The sequence below is a fragment of the Myodes glareolus genome, chromosome 23 (genome assembly GCF_982192425.1).
Source record: "Myodes glareolus chromosome 23, mMyoGla1.1, whole genome shotgun sequence".
NCBI lineage: Eukaryota > Metazoa > Chordata > Mammalia > Rodentia > Cricetidae > Myodes > Myodes glareolus.
Window position 1 is genome coordinate 3,871,366 of NC_142048.1, and position 26,967 is coordinate 3,898,332.

A 26,967-nucleotide genomic window follows, 5' to 3' on the forward strand; every position below is an offset into this window, starting at 1 on the left:
TTTGGTAATTCCTGGGTCGGTCGGGTTGACGGGACCAGGACGCCCAGCTCCGCTGCAGCACCGCGCGGGTCCCTTTGTCCCTGTCGCCTCGGCCACGTACTCACACCGAGGGACACCTCTGCTCTGGCGGCGCATGCGCGCACATCCGCCCGACTTCCCCCGTTCTTCTTACTCTGCAGCCAGCCCCCGTGCGGTTGCCATGGCGATCGCGAGGGCGGGAACGTGGGGAAGACCCCGCTGGCAACCCGCCCCCGCCGCCCTCACGGGGAGCTCCACTCTGGTTCGAGCCGGTTTCCCCGGACCGCGTGGGCGCTGGGGCGGTGGAGGATTCCCCTAGTCCCCAGGGACTTGCAGCGACTGGCGCATGCGTGCGGGAAATGCTCCCCCACCCCCCGCACGGGGAAAGCCCAGGTGAGGAACAAACTACTCTGCGCATGCGAATCGAGGAACTCCCCTCTCTCACCCTCTCCCGGAGTCGGGGTTTCCCTCTCCTAGTGCGCAGGCGCGGGTCGGGATTCCAGCCAATGCGACTTTGCTACGGAACAAAGGCTGTAGCCTGGTCTTTCCGCGCCTGTCTGCGTAATATTTATTTTGACACTGTATCTCTGTATATGGCTCAACCTCGCTTTGAACTTACAGCAATGCTCCTGCCTCAGACTGGCGAGAGCCACCACACGTGGCTCTGATCTTTTGTATTCTCTCTGCAGGAACTTGCCTGCGTGACTCCCCATGCTCTGCAGAGGGCTCCACGCCTCTACCCCCTCTGCTGGCTTCTTCCTGTCACTAGGAGACCAACTGGCCAGTGGATGGTCCGTGGGATGCCTTCCTCAGAGGGTGTGTGTCCTCCCCAACGAGGCCCTCCATCATGTGTCCAGTTCCATGAAGTCCATGAAAGCATGGGGCCCCAGCAGGAGGAAGGTGTAGGGACAATAAGTTTAAGGTCAACCTTGGTTAATCAGACCCTGTCAACGTTGATGTTCATAGTGTCTTGTCTGGACACGTGTCTGTACGTACATATGTGTGTGCACCACGTTTGTATCTGGTGCTCTCAGAGAGCTCAGGTCACTGGAGCCCTTGGCACTCCAGTTGTGAGGCACCATGTGGTGCTGGGATTGAACCTGGGTTCTCTGCAATAGTAATGAGTGCTCTTGCCTACTGAGCCATCTTTCCAGATCTCTGACTAATTTTTCTTTTCTTTTTTGGAGAGGTGTCTATAGTCCAGGTTGGCCTTGAACTCTGGAAATTCTCCTGCTCCAGCCTCCCAAGAGCAGGAGCCTAAGATCTTGGACACAGCCAAGGGGGATGAGCTACCAAGGTCCGTTTTGTAACTGAAGCACCTGTAGCCAAAAGCATGGTGGGCTCCTTCGCCTAGTCCTTAGCCGCGTCACTGTAGGTGAGGGATAGGTGCGACACAGGAGTGCAGGAGACACAGTTCAGGGGCGTGAAAACCCAGCTGCTGCGTCGCTGCCACGCCCCTAGCATGGGGCCTTCCTATTCCCTCCCTTAACCCGCACCAGGCCTTTTTCCGAGATGCCTGGCACCCTCTAGTCCTTTGGTGAACCGCTATCCAGAGCCTTGTCCAGTCACTGTTGGGTTACCCACCCTCTCTCCCCACAACCCATTTAGAATGGCAGAGCCCAAATTGGCCTTGGCATCACCCCAGAGCAAGGATGGCCATGAACTGCTGACTCTGCTGAGTGCCGAGATAGCAGGCAGGCACCCAAAGTGAGTACTGGGATGGCAAACATGCATCCCCATTATCTAGTTTAGGAATGTTTTCACTTCCCAGTTATGAGGCTGGAGCCAAGTGCCGCACTGATTTTACAGGGCTTACTGCCCCAGACTCTTCTAGGCACATCCCCTGTAGCGGCAGCTAAGCCTGTGCACCGGTGGGTCCTTCCCTCACACTCTTCAAGGCCTGTTTCATGAGACTTACACTGGATCAAAGACAACCCCTTCAGCACAGCCCTGGCCCTTTGGAAGCTGGGAACACCTGCAGGGAGGCCCACTTTTCTCTTGATACAAGAAACAGAGAGGTCACAGGTCTTGAGGGGGACAGTTGCTATGTAGGGAGAATCCAAGAAAAAAATGGGCTGAGGAGACAAACTGCAGATGATGACCTTGTGTGAGGCTGTCACCACTGTGGGACCTGATATCTGCCCTTGTGCCTTTGTTGCCCCACGATGGCCATTTTAATGTTCTGGGGCCAGGAGTTCAGCAGCTCAGCGCCACTTCCATAGGCAGGCCGGAAGTTCTCTGCTCTCCAGTGAGAGCTCCCCACCGACCACATCCCCAGTGCACTTCCAATCCAGCCATTCTGCAGTAGGGACACAGCCAGGGTCTAAGAGTCTTCAGCACACTGGCAGGCAGTTGGCACTGCCTACATAGGTGTGTGGGTCTCTCCGGCGCCCTCTCTGATCTTCAGGGCTAATGCTAGAGTAGAGAAAGCCGTTCTGGGTTCACACCTCACGGTCAATGGTCCACCTGTCATTCTCAGCAGGCCCAGCACCCTCATGTTCCCTGCCTGTCATCCATAAGAAAGCTGCCTCATACCTCAGGCTCCGGGTGAGTACAGCCTGAGGCTGCCCCTGCTGCTGTGTGGCCTCAGTCATCTCTGCAAACCTTGCCCTGTTGTGCGGGGGCCAGCAGGTTTGGACATGGCCATCACACCATGCCTCCCTCCAACAGTCCCCACCACATATGACATGGGCCTCAGGCAGCCTCGCCACAGCCTTTATTGGGCAGGTGCTCAGCCGGCCTCCATAGGGCTCACAGGGGCTGGGTGTTGCTCAGAGCAGGGACCCTCTGGATTGTTGAGGGTAACTCACTGGCTCGGAACTCTCTGGATTCCCAGGTAGACCTGGCTGGAGGGGGACGCCTGGACTTGGGTGAACTGGACCTGGACAAGCTGGACTCAGGCCTGGTTCTGTCACTTGGGTGTATTGAAAGGCAGCGCACGTTGGTTCATAGGGTTGTCTGGTGAGCGCAACCACTCCTTCTTCAGCAGCTGCTTCAGCTGCGACAGCCGCATGTTGGGGTTCTCCTGCTTCAGTCGCGGCAGCTGTACCTCCTCGAATGCGGTGAAGGCCGCACGCATACGGCGCTCAGGGTGCCGGTCTGCATCCTCTGCCACACTGTGGAGCCTAGAGTCAGCTCCCAAAATCCCTGCCTAGGCCCCGCCCACACCTGCAAGCCCCGCCCCACCCCCACAGGCCACGCCCACCTGAGCACTGCTATGGCGTCCTCTACAGTGCGTGCCTCCAAGTTGCCCTCCTCCTGCGCACGCCTGTTCAAATTCTCCTCCAGGGGCAGCTCCAGGTGGCTCTTGACCTTCTCCACTGGAATGGGGGGGCACAATATGACAGGGACAGGATGTGAGCAGCTGCGGTTGGGGATGCACCGCCGCCCCTGGCACCTCGCGCACCTGGCTCAGCCCGCTGCTCTCGGCGCAGCGAGTCCTCGATCTGCGCGCGGGTGACCTTCGTGGATGCCACACGAGGGGCCTTGCCACCCTTGAGCCGGGAGTCCTCCTCCTCCAGCAGGCGCTGTGTCTCCTTCTTGCGTTCCAGCTGTTCCAGACGTCGCTTCTCCTTCTCCTCCTAGGACAGTAACAGGGTCACCACGGGAGGCTGTCTATCTAGATGCCGCCTGAGGCACCGTGGGTGAGAGCCAAGTGAGTGCTGATCCCTTCCTTTCTATCCCCCAGGGCACTCTTGCAGCTAAAGTGTTTCACAAGGGAAACTTTTTGTTTCACTCCCTGAGCCTCTGTACCAAATGCAGGCAGGAAAGCCTATCTGAGTTCACAGTCAAAGGTATTTGAGGGCAGCTACTGGAGTCTGCCTCAGTTTCTCCCTAAGCCTCAGCCAGGCCCTGCCACAGTGCCTCTGCACAGCAGCTGCCCACTGGGACTCCTCCACGAGTCCTGGTCTGGGGACCTCTTCTGTCCCGAGGGCAGAGAGCCTGGAGAGGGTTGTGTGCTGGTAGATCCTGCGCCCAAAGTAGGGACAGTTTCCAGAAAGTTCCAAGAGCCCAGGACCAAGGGGTCATCAGTATTGAGTGAGACACACAAAACACTTCTGATCATGGTTTGATCCTGTAGTATTCCAAGCTGTGGGGGAAGCTGAGGCAGGAAGAATGGCTGAGCGCAAAGGAAGCTGGTACTGGTTAGATCAGGGGCCCAGGAGAGGGGACTATGGGTCTCTGTTGCCCCCTAGTGGGATGACCTGTCAGCACCACCCGAAACTGCTTCTCAAGCACCAAGTTGGCACCTGGGGCTCAAAGATCAAGAATGGGACACAATTAAGGCTGGGGACAAAGGCAGGACCACTTCAGCTAGCTGCTGCATCCACATCCCTCCATGGTGACCTAGCGCCACCCACTTTACGCTGCTCCTTCCGCATCACGTGTTTGTCCTCATCCTTCCAGTAAGCATCTTCCAGCTCCTTCTGTTTCTTGGCATCAGCTGCCGCCTTGGCTTCAGCCCTCCGTGCTCGGGCAGCTGCCGACTTGCTGTTCTCGCCCTGGAACTTCTTGGGCATCCCTCAGCAGGCTGCAGGGAGGACACTGTTGAGAGGGTTGGACAGTGGCCAGTGCCCACCCATGACTTACAGACTGCATGCAAAAACAATTTTAAAAATAGGGTCTCTGGGGCTGGAGAGGTGGCTCAGAGGTTAAGAGCACTGGCTGCTCTTCCAAAGGTCCTGAGTTCAATTCCCAGCAACCACCTGGTAGCTATAACCATCTGTAATGAGATCTGGCGCCCTCTTCTGACCTGCAGGCATACATGCAGGGAGAACACTGTATACATAATAAATAAATCTTTTTTTTTTAAAAAAAAAAAAAAGACAGGGTCTCACTATGTAGCCCAGATTGGAGAGGAAACGTGATTCTCTCTGACCCTTGTCATTGCTGGGATGGCAATGGGGCATACATACCCCTCAAGCAGGCTTTCCTCTTACATTAGGATAGGTAACCCTCTGCCTACACAACCTAGGCAGGGCTCCACCCCTGAGCCGCGCCCTCAGCCCCTCACTGGGGATTCAAGGCAGGGGCTCCACCCTGAGCCACGCCCCCAGCCCCTTAATGGGGATTCTAGGCAGGGACACTATGGCTGGGTGTCTTCTGAGACTTTTGAAATAACTTTTTAACTACAATTACAATGTTGTACAAAAACTACCATTGCCTAATCCAAAAGATCCCATTTCTATCAAGAGTCCCTGTCCCAGCCCCTGATCTACTTCATCTCATGTCAACAGATTCTATACCACATGGCCTCTGTCAGGCTGTGGTCACGCAGCAGGGCCTGTCGCTGTGTCGGAGGATACTCTATGGCAGCACATGCTGTTCCCAGTGCGTCTGATCCCCCCGCACCGGTGTCCATCGTTGGCTCTTACAAGCCACACTGTAGTGGAGCCCTGCAGTGTCTCCCACTGCCATGTGGAAGCCCTGTACCCTGCAGAACCTCACACTGGACTCTACTTTGTGTGAAGTCCCCCTTTCTGGCCCCACTGGAATCATGTACATCCATAGCCACGTATCCTATCAGGAGAGGATCCCGGCAGACAGCTCAGAGCTTGCAAAGGCCCTGGGGCAGGAATGACGCTCTAGGTTTACAGGGGTCCTCGGAGGCTCCGGAGGTGAGTGGTAGGAAAGAGAAGGCAGCAGGACTCGGGATACACTCCCATCTGGCTCACAAAGCCCCGTTCATCTGTTGTGTGAGAGCACAGTTGGGTGTAGACACCATATGGGCAGGGGTCCTGAGAGCTGGCCAGAGGTGGCCCAAGAGGACGGCGACATGAGGCCAGTTCATGCAGGAGTGGAGGCTGTGATCTGGCTCCTAAGCACTGCCCTGCTTCAGACAGTCAGGATGATCGTCAGACAGCAGCACAGCGCAATGTGTAGCAGAGCAGCTTGGGTCCTCTCGTTTGTGGCCAAGGCACCCCGTGTGTGTGCCTCAGTTTCCTCATCAGAGACACACATACACGCACACACTGCCATGGGGCAGGCATCAGAGCCCCTGCCTGCACAAGACACCCCAGCTGGACCCCACCGAGCCGAGAGAACGGCCAGCAGCAAAGCAGGAATGCGTTCAGAAGGGAGGCCAATCTCCCGCACACCGAGGAAACTGAGGCACCCAACTTCACTCCATGGAGTCTCTGAATCCTTTCCCTGTGGCAGCCACACCTGCCTGCATTTGAGTATTCAGACAGCAATCAGCCCTGTGCCATAGGACCTTTTGACACCTGGCCTGGAACATTCCATCCTCCTGCCTCAGCAGTGCTGGGGTGACCGGATATGTAGCACATTGCCAGGCTAACCCAGTAAATGCCTACTGAAACTTCGGGCCAGGGTGGGCGTGGCAGCCCATGAAAAGGCAGGATACCTGAGTTCCAGGCCAGCCTGCGGTTTTCTCTCTCTCTCTCTCCCCCCGCCCCCGATTTTTCTCCAGACGGGGCCCCGATATCTTACCCAGGCTGGCCTGGAACTCACAGGCCTCCTGACTGACTGAGTAAATACTGTATATTTATCATTTAACAAATCGTCGTCCCCAACACGCTGGGAGCACAAAGGAGGCCATGTGCAAAGGGCCCTCACCAGGAACCAGATCAAGTCGGCACTACCACCTCGGTTTCCCGACCTACGAAACGACAACCACCAGGAAAAATGTTCCCAGGTCGGGCATCACCTGGCACACGCATATGATCCCGTCACTTGGCAAAGCTGAGGCAGCCTAGGCTACAAAATGAGCCCGGGGTTCAAATAACCCCTCTCAAAAAGTGCCCACGTAATTCCCCGTGAGTGCCGGCCGCGGGACAGGAAAAAAGTTCGGGGAAACGCTTCCTCCTCCAGGAAGCCCTCCAGGCTCTGGCTGGGCCCGGGAACGGGCTCCGCTTCCCGCGATCTGCCGCGCCTGCGCGCGCCAGCGCCTACCCCTGGGCACCCCATCTCCGGTTCCGTCTTCCCGGCGGAAGGACCCCAGGCCGAGCCGCGCCCGCCCAGCGAGCCCCGCAGCCCGACTCCGCCCGCGCCACAGCCGCTCCTACCTCTTCCCCCGGCACCGGCCCGGTCGCATTCCGTGACGTCACAGCGCCTGCGCACTCACCTATCGGTGGCGCGCCGCTCATGACGCTAGCTGATGCCGCCATCTTGGTAGAGGCTAGACCAACCAGTTTTCCTCTAAACCAAAGTTCTTAACCATTGTTGCCCCCTTTTCTTCTTTTTTCCGAGCAAATTATGTTTCGAAATATCATTTTATAGTCTCGTTTCAGATATTTATGAACAAAGACAGAAGATAAAGCTACAATCTACGACAATGACCTTACCAAGCTGGCCGCTGCCCGGAGAAAAGATGGCGGCGCTGGCGTCACATAGGGTCTATGAACGACATTTGTTGCCGGGCCGCCAGGGGGCGGCCGTGCCCATACGAGGCCGCAGCCTGGACTTTCCCGGGCACTTGGCCAGGTCAGTGACCACCCCGGCTTGGGGCAAAAGAGAACAGCATTCTTTGTCACGCCCTGGTGGGAAAACTGAAGATCAGAGCGAGTAGAAATCTAATTAGACTAAAATGCAACCGACACCAGAAACAAACAAACAAACAAAACCAAAAAAACAAGGATAGAGCTCGCCCGCCTTTAATCCCAGCACTTGGGAGACAAAGGCAGGAGGCTCTCTGAGTTCGAGGCCAGCCTGGTCTACAAGAGTTAGTTCCAAGACAGGCTCCAAAGCTACAGAGAAACTAGGCCTCAAAAAACCAAAATAAATAAATGAAATGAAATGAAATGAAATGCAGCCGACGCCGACATAGTCAGACGTGGTTTCCCAGCACAGCGGGGCCTGAAGCAGGCCGGCAGGGACGCTGAGATAAATGAGGACACCCGAATAACTGATAAACCGCCGCAACTCGGCTTCCTCCGTTGTCACTGTTCTCTTCTTCAGCTGCACTCACCCACCCCGCCGAGTTTTTCTTCTCTGTCACCTGTATGGCTTCATCGGTAACTACGTCTATCTTAACCTATCTTATACTTCAAATGTGCATCTGTCAGATTTACTGCTACTTCGGATCGCCCTCGGGTCCCTATGTCCAGATGGTGCTCTCAGAGGGTTTCAGTTTTGTGCCCCCCAAGGAGGGAAGCCTGTGACTTTCAGTGAGTCATTCCTCCTAATGGCATCTTCAGCACTGCTGCTGGGACCTGCCCTGGCTCCCCGTGGCCCTGCGGGTCTTCCTCCACCGCCTTCCTCCTTTCCCCAAACCACCAGGACTGGTCCTGCCTGACTCTGCTTCCCCTATGACTGTGATATCGGGAACAGGGACCTGAGGGCATTAGGGTGTTGTTTGGCATTCGGAAAGCGAGGAACTGGGGCATCCTCCCTACACGGTAGAGCAGGACCCATCTCCACACCCACTGTGGGGCTGGGGACTGGGGCACAGCCCCACTGTCCCCTGAAGCAGCGTGAGGAACAACACTTCCAGAGAATTTGACTGTGGTGAAAGCCGGATGCTGTGTGGATGGAAAAGCACCTCGGGGAGCTGCCTCAGGTACGGGGGCGCAGGGTGACTAAGAGAGGTTGGGGAGCCAAGGCCCCCCGGGGCGCGGGCGTGGGCTTCCAGGGAAGATCCGCGCTCCAGCAGAATACTTTAAAGTTCCACTAACCTTGCGGTGCGCGTGTGGGAGTTCGTCCCCTCACCTCAGGGCAGCGCGTCAGAATGTGGCAAAGGCGGGAGCAGGACCCCCTGGGACTGTGCCCTCCCTGGAAATTGGAAATTTCAGGTCTTCAGCCTCGGAGGAAGGGTTCTCGAGCATTGGAAACGGTTAGGGTCCCAGCTCAGCCAGATCCCCGGGTGAGGGTTTCCTCCCATCTCAGTGTCTCATGGTTTGCATCCCATCCTGCCTCGGGTTCAGGGCTCAGACACCTGATGGTATCTTCCAGGGAGACCCTGACCTCAGGTTCCTATTTTAGTTCGGAGAACAAATGGTGTAGACCGCACAGAAATCTACCTGCCTCTGCCTGGCAGGCAGGGATTAAAGGCGAGCGCCACCACACCTGGCCATGTTTGTTTGTTTATTTAGACGGAGGACTATGTAGCCCAGTCTGGACTAGAACTCAGTCTGTAGCCATGGAGCCGATCCGGGTGCACTACATCCTGAGAGCTGGGATGGCAGGTGAGTCCCTGTGAAAGGAACCGGACTGTGCAGTCCACCCGAGGTATCTGTCGCTGGGAGGCTTTACAAAACGGAAAGTGGGGAAAGACGCTGAACCCAACAGCCTGAACTAGCCCCGCTTCTCGGGACATGCTGGGAAGGACCCAAAGGAAAAGAGACACGACAGGATTACCACAACGTGTAACACTGAAGTCAGCTTTCTCCGGTGCTTTAGAGCTGATGGGATGGGGGATGGACCCCTGACAAGGACAGCCCCCTCCTGGTCCAGGCCCTGCTCGCAGTGCTTCTGTTGCCATGGAGACATCCACATTGAATGGTATTCACCGTAGAAAATAGCCGAAGGTGGTAGCACACATGTCAGCCTGGGGAGGCTGAGGCAGGAGAATTATCACAAGTCTGAGACCAGCCTGAGCTACACAGTAAGACAAGTCTCAAAAAAGCAAGTGCTGGGGCTCAGTTAAAAGAGTGCTTGCACAGACAAGGACTGAGCCCATAAGCTGGATAGATGGTGGCACCATGTGTCACCCTAAGACACAGGAGTGGGAGGAAGGAGGATCAGGAGTTCAAAGTTGGCCTTGAATTTGAGGCCAGAGTGGGCCACAGGAGACGTGAGCCAAAAAGAAAGAAAGAACGAAAGCCAGGCGGTGGTGGTGCACGCCTTTAATCCCAGCACTCAGGAGGCAGAGGCAGGAGGATCTCTGTGAGTTCGAGGCCGGCCAAGGCTATAGAGGAAGAAAAAAGATGAGGAGAACAAAAGAAAGAGCATCGAACAATCAAACAGTGCTGTTTCTGCCTCCTTAAGCGAAGGCAGGCTGGCCTCCTGTGAGTGACAGCAGCGCTTGGTGCCCCCAGAGAAACGCAAACGTTTGTCCTGATAAAGTCATTGCCTGTGTTTGTTATTAAGCTTCATAATTTTATCTAAATGGCAAAGTTCACATGTGACATCGCTTTGATACAGTGAGAAATTTACAGTTTGTTTGGAGACAGAAACTCAAGCAGCAGGGTGACCTTCTTGGGTCGATGTTGAGGCAGGATCTCTCTGTGCAGAGCAGGCTGGCCTCAAGCTAAGAGCACTGAAGAAGGAAGGTGGGCACACCGCACCCCGATTATGTTGGGGAGGGACCCAGTGCTTCGTGCATGCTAGGAAAGCACTCTACCTAGCAAGCTGCAAGCCCTACATGCACTGAGCCCCCGCACTCTGCCTGCTGGGCTGCTGTCCCGGCCACCACCACTTTCTCTGAAGTCCCCAAACCCTGATGTTTCATCTGCCCATGTGGAAGGTGACAGGAGTGGGGTTCGTACCCGGCTCAAAATCGCTCTTCCGTTTTCAGTTAAGCTCAGGCTGATCAGGCAGCCAGCAGGCTCACGTTCCTCCCACACCCATGGAGCATGTTGATGCCGCTAAACATAGAGATCCCTTGACAGAGTGTGACCTTAAACACCAATATACAGTGGGAAACATTGACAGGGCTCCCGCAGATCACAGCAAGGCTGCTGAGAAGCTGCCCTCACAGCCGCATCCTGGGAACAGACCTAGTTCACACCACTGCTACTGCAGGAAGAGGAGGTGGGGGGGGGTGCTAATGTCCCTGTTTGAAGCCATCTCCTCTGATACAGCTCCCTGGGAAACACCTTGGAGAACCTTTCTACACTCCTCCTGAAAGATACATTTCTCACATACTTGGGAAATTCGTCCTCAGAATCAGGCCTTAATCTTCCACACATGAAATGTTTCTGAGGTCATGGCACCCTGGCCAGCAAGCCCAGTCATCCACAGCCAGAGCAAACTGGGTTATCTTCACAGAGTCAGTAGGGGCCCAGAGGCCCTGGCTACACTGTGGAGGGGTGGGGGTGCCTGTAGGGCCCGCCTAGGATCCCCTGAGGGGCTAGGGCCAGTTCTAGTTTCTTCCCAGTAGGAGACATAGAAGGAAAAAGGAGAAAATGGAGTCAGTTCAGATAAAATGAATTCAAACATCCAAGCGAGTCTTTGGTAAAAGCAGAGCAACACTCTCTGGGTAGCTTCGTCCAGGCCCCCCTCACGGGGGCTGCGGTGGACCCCGCCATGTTGAGGGGTGTAAGAAGCGGCTTCCCCTTTTCTTTCTTATTATTTTGTTGTTGTTGCTGTTGTAATTCAGATAAAACCTAACAGGATTAATCGTTGCGGCTTTGCTGTTTTTCTTCTTTTGTTTAGAGGCAGGATCTCTCAAGCCAGCCCAGTCTGGCCTGGAACTTGTGACAATCCCTCTGCCTCCACTTCTCCAGTGCTGAGATGACTATGTGCACCAAGCCTGGTCTTGATTTTTATTTTTGTTGCTATGTTTTTCTTGTTTTTGTTTTTGATTTTTCGAGACAGGGTTTCTCTGTGTAGCCCTGACTGTCCTGGAACTCACTCTGTAGACCAGGCTGGCCTCAAACTCAGAGACTGAGATCCGCCTGCCTCTGCCTCCCCAGTGCGCCACTGTCACCTGGCCGTCATTGTTTTCTAATGTGTTTCGAAGTTATTTTTTATTTGTTCTATGTGTGTGAGGCCCAGAAGTTCGTGCTATGCAACTTCCTTCCCCTCCCTTCTGCCTCCTTCTTTTGGATCAGGGTCTCACTGAACCTGGAGGTCAGGGATTCAGCTAGACTGGCTGGCCAGCAAATCTGCCTGGTGTATCTGCTGTTTGAGATGTTCTGGGTGTGACTGTCTGCCCTCGTGTCTGTCTAGGCACCGCATGTGTCAGCGCCCGCAGAGGTGAGAAGGGGGTGTCAGCTAGAGTCCCAGGCTGTGTGAGCACCGTGTGGAGCTGGAGTTGGGCTCTGGTCCGCGGGAGCAGCTGTGCCGTTGCTGCTAAGCCATTTCTCCAGCCCCGTGTCTGGTTTAGTTGATATAAAATGAAACTTACCATGGTGTCTACAGGGACTTGGCATCTCTTCTAAGGACCCCCCCCCCCACCTCTGCCGAGCCCCAGAATGTTCCACTGCCAGACTGTCAGCAGTCACCACAGCCTGTCAAGGAGGCACTTGCTCTGGGGACTTCTGTGCCTGCTGTTGTCAACCAGGGGCTTGTGTGTCCTTTTCCTCCCAGAGCCCAGGATGGGAATCCTTGCTTCTCCTGGCCCCCTGGCCTAACTGACCTAACCCTGCCTTGCACTGGTCCCTCCTAAGTGACCCCAGATTCCCATCTGGCCCTGGGGCTTGTGCAGCTGCAGCCTGGGCCCTCTCCCCTCAGCTGCCCTGGCTGTGACTCACCTGCAGGCATCTTGTCTCAAAACAAATGTTTGAGAAAGGACAAGAGCCAGCAGCCGCCCTGGAGCCCGATGCGAAGTAGGCTGGGCAGCATGAAGCCCAGCATGTGACAAGGCCCCTGGGGACACAAAGCAGAGGCCAAGGGCCTGTTTGCTTTCTGGGGTTGACCCCTCTTCTATCCAGCCGCAATCTGCTGCACTGGATAACGTGGGCCGAGAGCTTGCTGATATGAGGGTAATCTGCAGACTCTCTGCCGGCATCAAACGGGGGCAACCAACAGCCCTGCCATGTCTCTCTCATGACAAGACATCTCCAGTGTAGAACCTGGGGAGACCTCCAAAATGAGCCCACATTCTTCTTTCCTTTTTCTTTTTTTCCCCACCCACCTTTCTTTCTTTTTTATTTCTAGACAGGGTCTCACTGTGCATCCCTGGCTGTCCTGGAACTCACTCTGTAGACCAGGCTGGTCTCAACCTCTGATCTGCCTGCCTCTGCCTCCTGAGTGCTGGGATTAAAGGCTTGCGCCACCACTGCCCAGCTAAAAGTTTTTTCTTTTAAAATATATTCATCTTGTTATTTTAAATTATCTGTGTGTGTGTGTTGCCTGCAGAGGTCAGAAGCGGTGTCGGATGCCCTGGAGCTGGAGTTCCAGACGGTTGTGAGCTGCCACATGGGTGCTGGGAACCCAACCTGGGTCCTCTGCAAGAGCCGCTGAGCTGTCTCTCCAGCCCCTGCAATTTGTCTTTTTATTTTTGTTACAGAAGAGATGGTGGGTTGTTCTTGAGGCTTGTTAAAAGTTCCGATGGTCCAAGCTCGCTACCTGTGCTGGATAAATTCAAGGAAAGCATCTGCCCCATCGGGGAGCAGTCAGCACTTTGTGTCCATCACTGGGCTTCAGGCTCAGGAGAAGGGGGTCTGAACGCCAGGCCAACACCTTGGCTACCTCAGATTCGCCTCGCTCCCTACTGCCCTCCCTACACCTTTCTTCTCTCCTTCCCAGTCCTGTTTCTAGTTCTGTTGTGCTTCAGGCAGATTTTCTGGGAGGGGGCTGGAAGGGAGGCTGGCCTGGACCTACAGTCCTGCCACAGAGGAGGGCGAATGGGTGACAGCCATCAGCCTTGCCTCACAGGGCACCAGCCCTGCTGCTGAGCCTCACTCCCCTCCCCCTCAGGAGCCTGGGTCTTTAGAAAAGCTCAGAGCAGGCTCTGGTCAGGCTTTGTGTTCTCAGGGCAACTGCATTTTAACCCCCGCTGAGAAACCCTGGCCTGGCCTTGGTGACAAAGGTATAGAGAACCAGAGAGGGGCAGCCGCGGGCTGCAGGTCACACAGCACCCTCACTGGGGTTCTTGTGGATGATGCTGTGTGCAGGAAGCCCCAGTTGTGAGGAAGCCAATACTCCCTCTTATGGAGACTGACTGTGGGCAGGTCTTCAATATTGAATTTGTTTGGGATTTCAGACAGTCTCACGTAGCCCAGGCTGGCCTTATACTGGCCATGAAGCCAAGGATGACACACCTTCAGCTTCTGGTCCTCCCACCTCTGCCTCCCACATGCTAGGATGCCAGGGACCAATCAGCTGGAAGGTTCTTGGGTTTCTGCATCACAGGTGTCCTAGAGCCAGCCACGCCTGGAGCTAATGCTGCCGGAGAACTTAACTGCTTCCTGTCTGCTGTGACCCCGTCCTCCTGTCTGCTGTGACCCCATTCTCCTGTCTGCTGTGGGCCTATACCTTCCTGGCTTCCTGACAATGCCCCTGTTCCCCAGGAGCCAACAGGAATGTCAGCAGGCTTTTGGCCCTAGCTGCGAATGCCAGATCAGCAGGGAAGCCCTGGAGAGAAAGGCCCCACCTGGCTCTTTGGCAGTCGACAGGAGTGGGGGCAGAAGAGGGAGTCGCGGTGGGCGGGCACGGGGGAGGGGGTGCTCCAAGCTCTGTCCCAGCGGGCAGCAGGCAGTTCTTGGAGGGGTCACCAGAGTTGGGTGAGTCAGCAGGTGGGGCTTCAAGGGAGCTTCTAGAATTCCTGCCCCACCACAGGACAGGATAGAGCCGCGCAGAACAGCCAGGGGCCCGCACATGCAAAAATGCTAAAAACAATATAGGAGATTGAAGCCAGCTGTGAAGGGCACTGGAGGGGGTGTGTGTGTGAGGGTTTCATTCTGGGACGAGGCGGCCTGGGTCATTCAAACATAAGAGGAGAAATTCCCCAAGAGCAGTTCACCGTGCTGAGGAGTCGATAACATCCCACAGTGCTTCAGAGGCTTATGCTAAATGAGGAATTGGAGAGATCAGGCTGATGGGAGCTGGGGAGTGGACGGGGCTGTGGCCTCCTGTCAGGTGACTGAAGGACAGACACGATATATTCTGGGTGGGGCAAGCGGCCACCACCCTGACTGGCAGTCAGCGCTGTTCTGGGGATGTTTGCCACCGAGATAAGAAAAGGAATCGAGGGTAGGGTGAAACAGAAAAAAGGGGCTGTCGAGAGGGCTCAGGAGCTTGCTGTGAAGTCTGAGAACCAGAATTTGATCCTGCAGTTGCACGTGGTGGAAGGAGAGTCTGCTCCTGCAAGCTCCTCTGGTCTGTGTGGCCTGGCATTGGTGTGTTTGCATACGCACAAATAAAGGCAACAACCTTTTCAGAAAAAATAAGGGGAGCGGTGACTGGGCACGGTGGTTCACGTTTTCAATCCTGGCACACGGGAGTCAGAGGTGGGTGGATCTCTGTGAGTTTGAGGCCAGCCTGGTCTACAGAGTGAGTTCCAGGACAGCCAGGGCTACACAGAGAAACTCTGTCTTGGAAAACCAACCAACCAACCAACCAAGAAATAAATAAATAAATAGATAGGTAGGTAGATGGATAGAGAGAGAGATAAGAGAGGTGGTGTCCTGGCTGGAAGAGAGGATGTGGGGGGCTCCGAAGCTTCTTGCTTGAAACAGTGAACACTGGGGAGGTGAAGGCTGGAGGATCAGGTGTTCAAGGTTATTCTGAGTTATATAGCAAGTTGGGGGCCAGTCTGGGCTACATGACTTTGACTCAGTCCTGGCCCCAAATTAAACATGTCACCGCCATAGGAACCAGCCAGGTCATGGTCACCCAAGAAAGGAACTCCTCGGGAGAAACCATGCAGTAGCCTGAGGGGCGTGGCTTCAGGACATGGTGCCTGGTCAGGTCCCCACACCTCCAGCATGGTGACAAACCTTCACTAGGTCGCACCAGCTGTCCACCATAGCCCAGATGAGTCTGGGGCTCATAGCACGTCTCCTGCCTCAGCTCTCTGAGGGCTGGGATAGCAGGTGTGTGCTATCACACCTGGCTTGCTCCTGTAGACTTCCTAACTTACAGTGCGGATTTGTCTCTGTAGATGCTTCTTTCTCCACCCCCACCCCCAGACAGGATTTCTCTTTAGCTTTGGAGCCTGTCCTGGAACTCATTCTGTAGACCAGGCTGGCCCGGAACTCCCAGAGATCCGCCTGTCTCTGCCTCCCGAGTTCTGGGACTAAAGGCGTGCGCCACCACCGCCTGGCTGTAGATATTTCTTACACTATTTGTCTAGGGAATCAGCACTCCCAAAAGACCACATATGTTCAACAAGAAAGTAACTTTTTTTGGAACACACAGACGTGGAGCTGATCAGTCACATCACACCCATTGCACTTGAACACCACAGCAATTTTATTGTTGTAGACGAAGCTGGAACGAAGCTGGCCAGCTGACACACTGTGGTATGTCCGTACAATGGAATACTACTTGGCACTGAATAAAAGTGAAATATTGATATACACAGAAGCATGGACAGATCACTGTGTCAAAAAAAATGGCGGTCTATTTAGGTGTGTAGTTCAGGGGTAGCTTGCTCAGCACACACCTGGAGGTGAAGGTGGGACGCATGGGAGATGGTATATACGGGGCCTTGTGAAGCAGGAAGGAATTAGCAGGGGCTGGGTGGCTGATCACAAAACAAACATGTTCTCTGATAGTTTTGTTCTGCAAACCTTAAGTCCACAGTCAAGGTGTTACCACGTCCATGTGTCTTGTGGGGGCTCTGGGAATTCATCCCTTGGCAGTTCCCTGGGGCTCTGTGTCCTAGACACCCCTTGCTTTCGCCTCTACCTTGGTTTTCCATGTGTCTATGTCCCTTCTGCTATTTTTAAAATACTCCTACTGTGTGCTGGGCAAGCCCTTTACTGCCAAGCACGGTGCCAGCCCAGGTCACCTATATTTGTTTGTTTGGGGACAGGGTCTCCTGTAGCCCAGACTGGCCTCACTATGTAGCCGAGGATGATCCTGAATTTCTGAACCTCCCCACTGCTGGGGTGACAGTCCTCAGTTTCTTTGCCTGTTAAATGGGCCCGGGTGGCTCAGTTGGCAAGCCTGTCTGGAGCAGTTGGGCTTTCTCAGCTCTACAAGGTCCAGAAGGTTCCAGACTGTTTCCTTTGTGAATGGAGAACCATCCCTCTTTGTGTGTGGGTGGGCCAAGGGGACCCAGGAGGGAGCGGAGAGAGTGCCAGCCAAGCTTCAGTACGCTCCCGTCCAGCCAATCAGAGGCTCATGACCCTGAACCCACAATTGACCTTCTGGGGCCTCGCCCTCAGAGGTTGGTCTCGCGCCCCAGGGACAGCAGGTGGGCCTCGTCGCCTGGCAGGAAGCCAGAGGGCTTTTTGGTCGCAGCAGGGATGTCTTCCGGACCCTGGGAGAAAGCGGAGTACATCACACACCCGTCCCAGATGGGGTCCCCGAGGACCAGGTCGGCTACATGCAGGGTGCCCCCTCCCCCCACCAAGCCGCGGCTCATCCTCCAGCCACGGCCAACGGTGCTACGCATGCGCTCTACCAAGCCTCTGTCAGCCCTGCTCCAGCTCAGGCTGTTTTGAGACAGGGTCTTACTCTGTATCCCAGTGGACCTCAAACTTGCAGTGATTCTCCTGCCTCAATGCTGAGATCATCACCGTGCCCGACCCAGCTTCATAACCTTAATACTGTTTTATTTTTGTATTATGGGTATGCGTATTTGGTCAGCATATGTGTGTGTGCTCGGTGCCTGGAGGCCAGAAAGGGACCTCCTGAAGCTGCAGACGTGGGAGGCACCCGGTTCTCTGCGAGTCGCTGCCCGCTTCTTACATCTGTCACTTGAGACAGGCTCTCATGGTGCTCGGGATGCCTCGAGCCTGCTGTGGAGCTCAGGCTGGCCTCGCGCTCCACATTCCTGTTTTTGGTGTCACCTGCTGGAAAGTCTCTTCTTTGTGTCACTATGGTCTCTCAGGAGGTGACAGCGTCTCCCACTTTCGGGGACTCTGCAGTCCCTGGGCTGGGCTCCAGCACAGCTCCCCCACCCCGTTTCTTATGTAATTCTGAATTAAGTAATGTTATCTTAAGAATATTCTTCAGAAGTGTCTCTCAAGGGGAAACCAGTTTCCCCCGCCACAGGCAGGAAATAATTGTTTAAAAAAAACAGATATGATAAAAATAGACACTGCTCATGTGTGCTGGCCCCTGGGAAAGAGACAGCTTTGACCGCGGAGAGGAATCTGCCGGGCCCCTGGGGCCACACCCACCAGGTCCCCATGGCCCTGGCGCCCAGTGACCCTAGCTGGATCTGACCTTCACCAGGCTGTCTTCCAGAGTGGCGGCGTCCTCCTTTGGGGCCACAGACGCGGTCTGCCGAGCGAGGTCCCACCATAGCAGTCCAGGGCCCAGGGAACTGCGCTTGGTGGGGCCTGAGGGGGCAGGAGAACAGGGACTCAGCGCTGGATGTTCTTCCAGCCCTGACAACACCCATGGCTGCCCACTCGTGAGGAGCTGGGTTGGCTTTAGTTTTAGGTTATTTTTCCTCTGGCCCTCCCTGTCCTAGGAGTCTCATTTGACCTATTTTTCTCTTTTTGAGACAGGGTCTCCAGTCTGTCCTGGAACTCAAGACAATTCATTCTCTTGCCTTTGGCTCCGGAGTGCTGGCATCACGGGTGGGCACCGTCACTCAGCAGGCTGGGAGTGCCCAACGTTCCATCCGCTCAGTTTCAACCCTAGTTTCTAGAAGCTCAGCAAAAGCCGAGGGCATCAGGCTGCGACTGTGTTCGATCATCACAGGTCTGCAGCTCACTGGTAGAGGATTGCTTTGCTGGCACTAAGCCCCGACTTCCATCCCCAGAACACATAAACTAGGCACGGCAGTGCATGCTCCCATGAGGATCCGAGGTTCAAGGTCTGCCTCAGCTACATAAGGGATTCGAGGCTAGCCTGGGCTACATGGAACCTTTGTCTCAAAAGGAAACGTGAATAAAGAGAAGCAAATATAGCAGCGGTTGAAGATGGTGATGCACACATGTCGTCCAAGCACACAGAAATCTGAGGCAGGAGGATTGTCATGAGTTTGAGGGTCAGCCTGAGCTACAGCATGAGGATGCCACCCCCATTTCAAATCCAAGCAAACAATTCTGCCGGGTCTGGGAGCCTCCTAACGCCAAGATTTGGCTTCAGGACCGCGGACAGCGCCTCGAATCCCTGGGCCTTAGCCGGGACCCTCCTGGAGGAGCCGCCTCAGTTCCCAAGTCTGCAAAATAGAACTGGCCTGGGGGGGGGGGGGTTCAGCTCACAGCCGACGGGGTCCCTTCCAGGTTCCCTTCAGGGAGTGGGGGTGGAGGCAGGAGGATGAACAGCTGACCTCGAAGGAGAACGCTGCACTAACCTGTCAGATAGCTGATGAGAACTCCACACAGCATGGTGGTCAGCGTGCCCAGAGCCCCGTAGTAGAGATAGGAGATGGCATAGAAGGTGTCAGCGAGCGCGGGGCGGTCTGCCTCTACTCTAGAGCTGGGGTGGAAGAGGAGGGTACAGATGCCGCTGTCCACAAACACACACTCCGCCCACCTTGTCAGCTCAGCCATCACTCAGACCTGTGCAGGAGCTAGATCTCCCCAACCACCATGGCTCCCCGCTGATCTTGGAATTAAAGGAACCTAAATACTTAGAAAAAAGCCCTTCTGGTCAACCTCCACAGATGCACCCTCTGAGGCAGAGGCATGCACAGAGAAACATCAATGGGGCCTGGCCAAGCTTGGAAGGTTCCGAGATGGGCATGGAGCATTTTCTCTTCTTATTTTTCTAAAGGAACCCAGGCCCTCTTCCATGCTGGGAAGTCATTGAGCTACATATACCCCAGCCCAGGCCTCCTTTTGAGACAAAGTCTAGCTAAATTGTCCAAGAAGACCTTGAAGTCTCAGCTTCCCAAGTGCTGGGAGGAGGAGCCTACGCTTGGCTCTGTAAAGCACAAAAGTTTACTGAGATTCTGTCCACAGGAGCTCCAAGCGTGTGCCATCTGCATTCCATGGAATATTACTCAACACGGAGAACGCATCTCCTTCATTCACAGTAATCATGGATGAACTTTCAAAGCAAGTTGAGATACCAAAGTCCAAATATTCTAAGATTTTGCTCCTTCCAAAAGCCCAGAAGAGGTAAATCCACAGACTCAAAACATGGATCTTCCCAGAAGCTGGGAGAATTAAAAATTTTGATTTATTAATGTAGCCCAAATTGTCTTCAAATTAACTCTGTAAGCATGAATGATCCATGCTCTGCCTGCTGCCTCCAGCTTTAGACCATACCAGCAAAACCTAAGATTCTATGGCTAGTTATGTAGGATGCTAATTACATCCCAATAAAAAATATAGTCATCAAGAAAGAGGAAAGAAAAAGTAGCCAGACATGTTGGGCACACATGTGGTCCAGCATGCAGCAGGTGCAAACAGGAGGATTGAGGGTTTGCTCAGGGTCATCCTTGGCTACATAGCGAGTCTGGGGCCAGTCTGTCTCAAACTACTAAAATACAAAAATAAAAACTAAAACCAAAGTCAGCCTTTGGGCCCCTCTGTCCTGTTAAGCTCAGCTCACACACCGTGACCTTCAGAACCCCAGGGCCTTTGCACAGACTGTTTTTTTCCCCCAGCACCCAGTTCCTTCCGTTTGACACCTTCACATTGTACACTGGACCCTACCCCTGGGCTGCTCACCTGGAAACCCCGCTGGAGGCGTTGGCAGCTCCGGGTGGGCCCATGAGGAGCGATGCATTGGTGCAGCCGGCGGCCGAGGTGGGCAGCACTCCCATGATCTGCTCTCCGGGTGGATACAGTGTAGCCCCCAAGGCCACCCACAGGGATACAGCCAAGCCTGCAGCCAGTCCAGACAGGACGCCCTGGGAACAGGGCCACCGTGAGGGGCCGGGCCTCTTGACCATGCCCCGCAGGACACGCCCACACCCTTCCCACTCACGGGTGTGTTGCAGGCTGGAAGCAGCATTCCCAGCGTGAAGGCACCTAGTAGAGGCCCACTGATGACGCCCATCACCGTGAAGGAGCCCTGCGAGGCAGGCGGAGAAGGGCTGGGCTCAGTTTACCCTAAGGAATCCCTCTGCAGGCCTTGACACTGCTCTGCACCCCAGTTTTCCCAATCCTCTTTCTCCTCGAAGGCTGGTAGAAAATGACAGTGGTGGAGCTCAGCTATGCCCTTGACCTCTTTTTTTTTTAAATTTATTTATTATGTATATAGTATTCTTAGTATTCTGCATGTATGCCTAGAGGCCTGAAGAGGGCACCAGATTCATTACAGATGGTTGTGAGCCACCATGTGGTTGCTGGGAATTGAACTCAGGACCTTTGGAAGAGCAAGCAGCGCTCTTAACCACTGAGCCATCTCTCCAGCCCCTGCCCTCGACCTCTTTATGTAGGTAGCTGTGTTTAGCCTTGAACTCCCCATCTTTCTGCCTCAGCCTCTAGGATGACTGGTGTTCCCCACGCCAAGTCCCGCCTCTCCAGTGTCACCAGCGGCCTGGGCATCTCCTCCAGCCTTGACTGGGACTCACGCTGGGGCGCAGGGCAGATGGGGCTGAAGTCTCACCTGGAGGACACCACCTCCCAGCAGCGAGGACAGAGCAGCCACCGTGAGGCAGGCTGAGCCATAGATGAGGGCTGTGGGGGAGGAATGGCACAGTCAGTGTGGGGTGCCACCCTGGCCCCACACCCTGGTCCCCCAAACTCACAAAGCCCTTTAGAGATGAGAACGAGCTTCCGAGGTGCCAGGCCAGGCATCCGTGGCTTGATGAGGTCTTCCACAGTGACGGCTGCCATGGCGTTAATACTAGTGGAAGCTGTGCTGCGGGTGGAGGAGAAACAACGGCAGCGCTTCAGGGCCCACGGGGCTGCCTCAGCACCCGCTGATGCTCTCAGCGCTGTCCTGCTTTCTGCCTACGGCTCTCCCCATAATTTACGGATAGGGCCTGAACTTTTCATCCACGAGGAGATGACCAGTCAGTATAGACCAGAGCCCCCCTCCCCCGCTGTCATAGCTGGAGTTAGCAGGGTGTGCACCTGAGGGTGCCACTGTAGGCACAGGCCAGGAAGAGTCCGGGGACTCCAGGCAGGTCCTCGAAAATGTCCAACACGAGTAGCGGCATGTACTGCAGGAGACAGAGGCCTGTCTGTCACACACAGGACGTGGGCGGGGCTTTCTCTTTTTGTTTTTGGTGTCTTGGGCAGGCCTCAGCTACAAAGTGAGTTAGGCCAGCCTGAGCTACCTGAGCCCCTGTGTCAACAGTCCGGCTGCTATTATTGTAAGTGGTCCGAGGTCTCGCCTGCTCACACACCCACTCTGCCATCTCCCTCCCCTCCCGGTCCAAGATGTCAGCACAGTCGGTGCCTTTGAGAGGGAATGCTTTTCCAGCCCCGCCTCTGGGCCTGGAGAGGGCGTCGCCTGGTGTAAGCTCACCTGATCCGGTGCAGAGATGCGTTCTGTGAGAAGGGGGTCACAGTCTTTGTAGAAGACAAACATGACGATACCACAGAGAGCCGCGCTGGCCACGATCAGAAAGAGGCCCAGCTGATTGACAAGCAGGGCCCTGGGGGTGGATGGGGGTGGCCTTAGGAGTGTGTGGGGAGGGGCAGCCTGTCCCAGAAGCCTCTGCATGGGTCCCTCACCTCCATACTCACAGTTTGGCCTTACTCTCTGAACGGCAGGCCACATAGCGCTGTACCTGGGCTTGGTTCACGCCATACATGGAGAGCCACACCAGCGTACCACCAACTATAAAAGTCCAGAAGGTGTAGCGACTCCGAGGATCTGGGTCAAAGCTGAGGAGGGAAAAAGGTATGCTAGTGACCAAGTGAGGATGCCCTCCCCAGATCACCATGGCTATTCCAGATCCTAAGGGGGTGTTGTGTTTGCAGGGAGTTTTGAAGGGTGGGTAGGTGTTTTCTAGGTTGAGTTTTGTTGCCCTCTGAGACACCCGTGGGGGGGGGGCAGGACTCAAAAACTTTCACAGTGCTGGGGAGACTGAGGCATAGATGTGAGGCTAGCCTGGGCTACAGAGTGAGGCTCTGTCTCTCACTCCATCAGGTTGATCCGGGAATGGTTCTGGGCAAAACTGAGCACATTCCAGGGGCCTCCCATGAGCATGGCGCCTCGAGCCAGGATCACCCAGAAGCCGCTGAGCATCACCACGACCTGGAACACATCTGTCCAGACCACGGCCTTCATACCGCCCTGTGCATGAGAAGGGAGAGGAGAGAGTCACGGGCAGGCCTGTCCCTGGCTGCTGGGCCGAGATCCGCTCTTGAGTTTCCCCACCTGTAAAATAAGAATAGTATACCTTCCCATGCTTAGCTGGAGGATTAAACAAGATCATGGGTGGAAAAGATGCCGCTGTGCTAGCTGTCCCAGCAAATACCCCAGGATCTATTATCATTCTCCCTTCTTTTTTCGAGACACAGTTTCTCTGTAGCTTTGAAGCCTGTCCTGGAACTCACTCTGTAATCCAGGCTGGCCTCAGACTCACAGAGACCTGCCTGCCTCTGCCTCCCAAGTGCTGGGATTAAAGGCATGTGCCACCACTGCCCAGCTGCTGCTGCTGCTGCTGCTGCTGCTGCTTCTTCTTCTTCTTCTTCTTCTTCTTCTTCTTCTTCTTCTTCTTCTTCTTCTTCTTCTTCTTCTTCTTCTTCTTCTTCTCCTTCTCCTTCTCCTTCTCCTTCTCCTTCTCCTCCTCCTCCTCCTCCTCCTCCTCCTCCTTTCCTCCTCCTCCTCCTTTCCTCCTCCTCCTCCTCCTCCTCCTCCTCCTCCTCCTCCTCCTCCTCGTCCTCCTCCTCCTTCTTCGCTTGAGGAGCCCAGGCTGGCCCAGAACTTCTAAGCCTCAGCCTCCCAAGCACTACTGTAACGGCTCCTGGGCAGCTCCATCTATTTTCTTTTACTGTTAGCTCTCCCTGCGTTCTCCTGCCTCACGGAAAGCTGAGCCTCCAGTGCCAGGAACAGCCCCAGAACATGCCAGTCCCTCAGGAGGCACAGCCAAGACATGGGGCCCAGAGAAGAGCAGGCCGGAGTCTCAGCCAGCTCCAGCTAAACCCTGCTCACTTTTGAAAGGCAAAGGCCGCAACTCAGGGACCAGAGAGCCCAGGCAAAGCCCCTCGGGGCTGCCCATGAGGCCCTGGGGATCCAGTCAGGCAGGGGGAACCAGGTGTTGGGATGGTGCTGCCTGCCTGGAGTCGTCCACAAGACCACGCAGCGGCCACGGCTCACTCACCACGGTCGTGTACAAGGTGCAGATTACTCCCGTGGACAGTAGCGACGCCCAGATGTCCAACCCGGTCACTGCAAAACACACCTCCTGTCAGGCTTCCAGCTTCTGCGTGCTCATACAAGGTCCAGCCTGGGCTCCTGGGCGCCCGGCCCCCTCCCCCGCCCGCCAGTCAGACCTTGGTTCAAGATGAGCGCGGGTGCGTAGATCACGATGCCTGTGTACAGCATCTGTGGGTGAGGAGGGACGTGAGATAGGGGGCGAGGAAGAGGGCGGGGACAGAAGGAAGAGGGCGGGTCCAGACGGAGGGAGGGGCGCGGCTAGGTTACCAGAGGGCGATTTTAGGAGGGATGGGGTGGCGCTGGGCAGGGGGGTGGCGCTGGGCAGGAGGGTGTCTCTAGGCAGGATGAGAGCGGAGCTATGGGCGTGGTCCCAGTTGGTCCCTAGGAAGCTGAGCTCACGCGGGTAGGGGCGGGGCCAAGCAGGATGGGGGCGTGGCGTGTGGGCAGGTTGGGGCGGGATGAGTGTCTGGTGTGGGCGTGGTTGGGCGGGCAGCTTGCTCACCGTGGCCACCAGGTACTGCAGCGTTCCGCAGAGCCGCACCACTCGGCTGAAGCGAAGTTCTAGGTACTGAAGAAGGAGTCAGAGCTGGAGGTCACCGGGAACATGACCCCTCAGCCACCCTCCTTGTTCTCCCTCTCTCCCGGGTGCCCACCCGCGCTTACACAGTTCTTTTGAGTCAGGGTTCTGTGTGTAAATCAAGCTGACTTAGAACTCGAGGCAATCCTCTTGCCCGAGCTTCTCGAGTACTGAGATATATCAGGTATAAGCCTTCAATTGTCACTACCCTTGTTGGACGGTTGCAGTGTGTCCAGCTGTGCCCGCAGATTTGAAGCTGAGAGCCTAGTGAGCCCAGGTTGGCCTGAAACTCAGGGTGATCCTCCTGCCTCAGTCTCCCCAGTGCTGAGACTACAGGTTGGGGCCATCTCGTTTGCACTAGGTGTTGAAAGGTTGGGAAATCCTGCAGGGCCCTGGTCTCGCTGCAGGTGTTTGAACCGTGTGCGGACGCGGGTGGGTGGCCCGTCCCGGGCGCACACGGGGACAGGTGTCAGCGGGAAGTCACCGCCCCTAGGCTGCTTTGAGCTGTGGGACCCGGACTCTTCCTCTTTCCTGGCCCTGCCCTGCGCCCGGGGCATCTTCCCGGAACATTCCCGCGGGACCGGGTCCCCTACCTGGTAGGTGCTGGTGAGGCCCAGGCGGTAGAAAACTGGCAAGAAGACCAGCGCGGTGAGCAGCGAGTTGAGCAGCTGGCCCGCGCACATCCACAGGAACTTGAGACCATAGCGCGCCGCCTCGGCGGGGACCCCGAGCACCTGCACCGCCGACATGAAGCTGGCGGCCAGCGACAGCCCCACGGGCACGGCCGCCAGCTGCCGACCCCCAGTGAAGAAGTCGTCGGCGTTGCGCTGGCCGCCGCGGGCCAGGCCGACCCACAGTCCGATGCCCGTGGACACCAGCAGCATGGCCGCGAACACGCCGTAGTCCCAGGCGCCGAAGGTGGCTGGTGGCCCGGCTTCTGCCCCCTCCATGAGGACAGGTGACTCGGTGCAGGGAGGATGCGGAGACTTGCAGGACCCTCGGTGAGTGCGTGCAAGGCAGGCAGCGCGCGACCAGCCGTGCGTGCCGTCGGTGCCCTCCGCTCCGCGCGCTGAGGATTTATTGGGCTCCGGGGTCAGTGCAGCTCCGCCCCCAGGCTGGGAGGCGGGCGCGACCCGCACCCTTTCCACCCTGGGGCGAGCGGGCCTGCAGGGGTGCGGGCGGTGGGGGGGGGACTCCTCCGCAACACTCGCGTCTCCTGACACTTTCTCTCACATCCAGGGCTATGGACAGACAGGGCATTGGAGGCTAAAACCCGCACTCACACAGTCTGCCGGGTTTTGGTACCCGGAGCTACGAGGAGCCTGGCACTGGGATTTCCTTTGTGTGTGTGTGGGGGGGAAAGCTACCGGGCTCTGTAAGAAAAAGTTCTGTAAGAAAAAGACCTCCCCCAGAGGACGTCTGTCTTTCGCAGTGTGGGACAGGGAACTGTCCAACCTTGCCCTCCAGCCAACCCCGGTGGGAGGCGCTCTGGGCTTCCCAGTGAGAACATACTTGGAGAAGTTTTTCTTCTGTTTAGGTGTTTAGTACTCATTTTCTCCGCCGGTACAAGGGCAGTCTGGAGTTACTTCCCTCTGTGTGCGTGTGTGTAACTGTGTGTGGTGTGTCTGTGTGTGGTGTGTGTGTGCCTGTGTCTGAGGCAGCTCAGGCCGGGATGACAGGAGTGTGCTCCACACCCGTCCTGGCCCTCCGCTCCTTCCCTTCCTGTCTTCTCTTCCTTCCCTCCCACAGGCTGACCTTGAAGCTGTGGCAATCCTCCTGCCTCAGCTTCCCTAGGGCTGGGTTGGCAAGTGTGGACCAGCCTCCCTGTGCAAACTCTGCTGCTCGTTCTTTGAGCGCCCGTCCTTTCCTTCAATTGCTGTTTTTTTGGGGTTTTTTTTGTTTTTGTTTTTTTTTTTTTTTTTTTTGCGAAGACCTGGGTCCTGGGTTGGTCATGGTTTTCAAGGGAACGAGGACTTGGCCTGAGGCTTGGGACGATGCAGCCAGAGGCTCAGATTTCACCATGGAACCCTTCCTGGATGAGCTGGTGGTGAATCTGGGGTATCCAGTGTTAATTCCCTGTCGAGTCCCCCACATTTCAGGCGATCTGGCAGGTAGAGGACCTGATTGCCTCAGGCTGTAGACCTGCCCAAAGTGCCTAGTTCCCCTCCGTATTTCCCCATGGGATGGACGCTGTCTCCATCTGAGGTGAATGCCACCGTGTTTCCCCATGGGATGGACGCTGTCTCCATCTGAGGTGAATCGCCAGGCAGGGCCCCAAGGCAGCAAGGGGTCTGAGGCAGGGAGGAGCTGGAGGTACAGGCAATTACCGGCTCCCAAGTCTTGCTGTCAAGGGCACTGGGTGGTAGGTGGGGACACTTCGGAAAACGTTGAAC

General features: G+C 55.8%; 2 protein-coding genes and 1 long non-coding RNA gene across 6 annotated transcripts; 1 reads left to right on the top strand and 2 right to left on the bottom strand.

Moving 5' to 3' along the window:
* Window positions 1-2,717: 2,717 nt before the first annotated feature.
* Window positions 2,718-7,091, bottom strand: Ccdc124 (coiled-coil domain containing 124). Of its 4 annotated transcripts, none has more exons than XM_048427247.3 (5): window positions 7,044-7,091; window positions 4,380-4,549; window positions 3,425-3,599; window positions 3,224-3,338; window positions 2,718-3,134 (listed from the first exon to the last, which is right to left on the bottom strand). In XM_048427247.3, the coding sequence occupies exons 2-5, from the start codon at window positions 4,536-4,538 to the stop codon at window positions 2,930-2,932; spliced, it is 654 nt and encodes a 217-aa protein (XP_048283204.1). In that variant the 5' UTR covers window positions 4,539-4,549; window positions 7,044-7,091; the 3' UTR covers window positions 2,718-2,929. The 4 variants fall into 4 exon arrangements, with proteins under 4 accessions (XP_048283204.1, XP_087757330.1, XP_087757329.1 ...); XM_087901204.1 differs by having other exon boundaries at window positions 4,380-4,563; window positions 7,044-7,058; XM_087901203.1 differs by lacking the exon at window positions 7,044-7,091 and adding an exon at window positions 6,686-6,932.
* Window positions 7,092-7,272: 181 nt separating this feature from the next.
* LOC148118278 (uncharacterized) lies at window positions 7,273-20,231 on the top strand. The gene is made up of 3 exons (XR_015736255.1): window positions 7,273-8,536; window positions 9,069-9,161; window positions 18,270-20,231. It is a non-coding gene; the product is annotated as an uncharacterized LOC148118278 (long non-coding RNA).
* Slc5a5 (solute carrier family 5 member 5) lies at window positions 16,033-25,647 on the bottom strand. Its single transcript, XM_048427284.3, has 15 exons — window positions 25,168-25,647; window positions 24,500-24,565; window positions 24,114-24,165; window positions 23,942-24,009; window positions 22,757-22,911; window positions 22,359-22,499; window positions 22,138-22,267; window positions 21,741-21,829; window positions 21,413-21,525; window positions 21,271-21,341; window positions 20,647-20,733; window positions 20,388-20,569; window positions 19,064-19,188; window positions 17,983-18,098; window positions 16,033-17,071 (listed from the first exon to the last, which is right to left on the bottom strand). Exons 1-15 carry the CDS (start codon window positions 25,522-25,524, stop codon window positions 16,973-16,975), a joined length of 1,851 nt encoding a protein of 616 aa, XP_048283241.1. The 5' UTR covers window positions 25,525-25,647; the 3' UTR covers window positions 16,033-16,972.
* Between the last annotated feature and the right edge of the window lie 1,320 nt (window positions 25,648-26,967).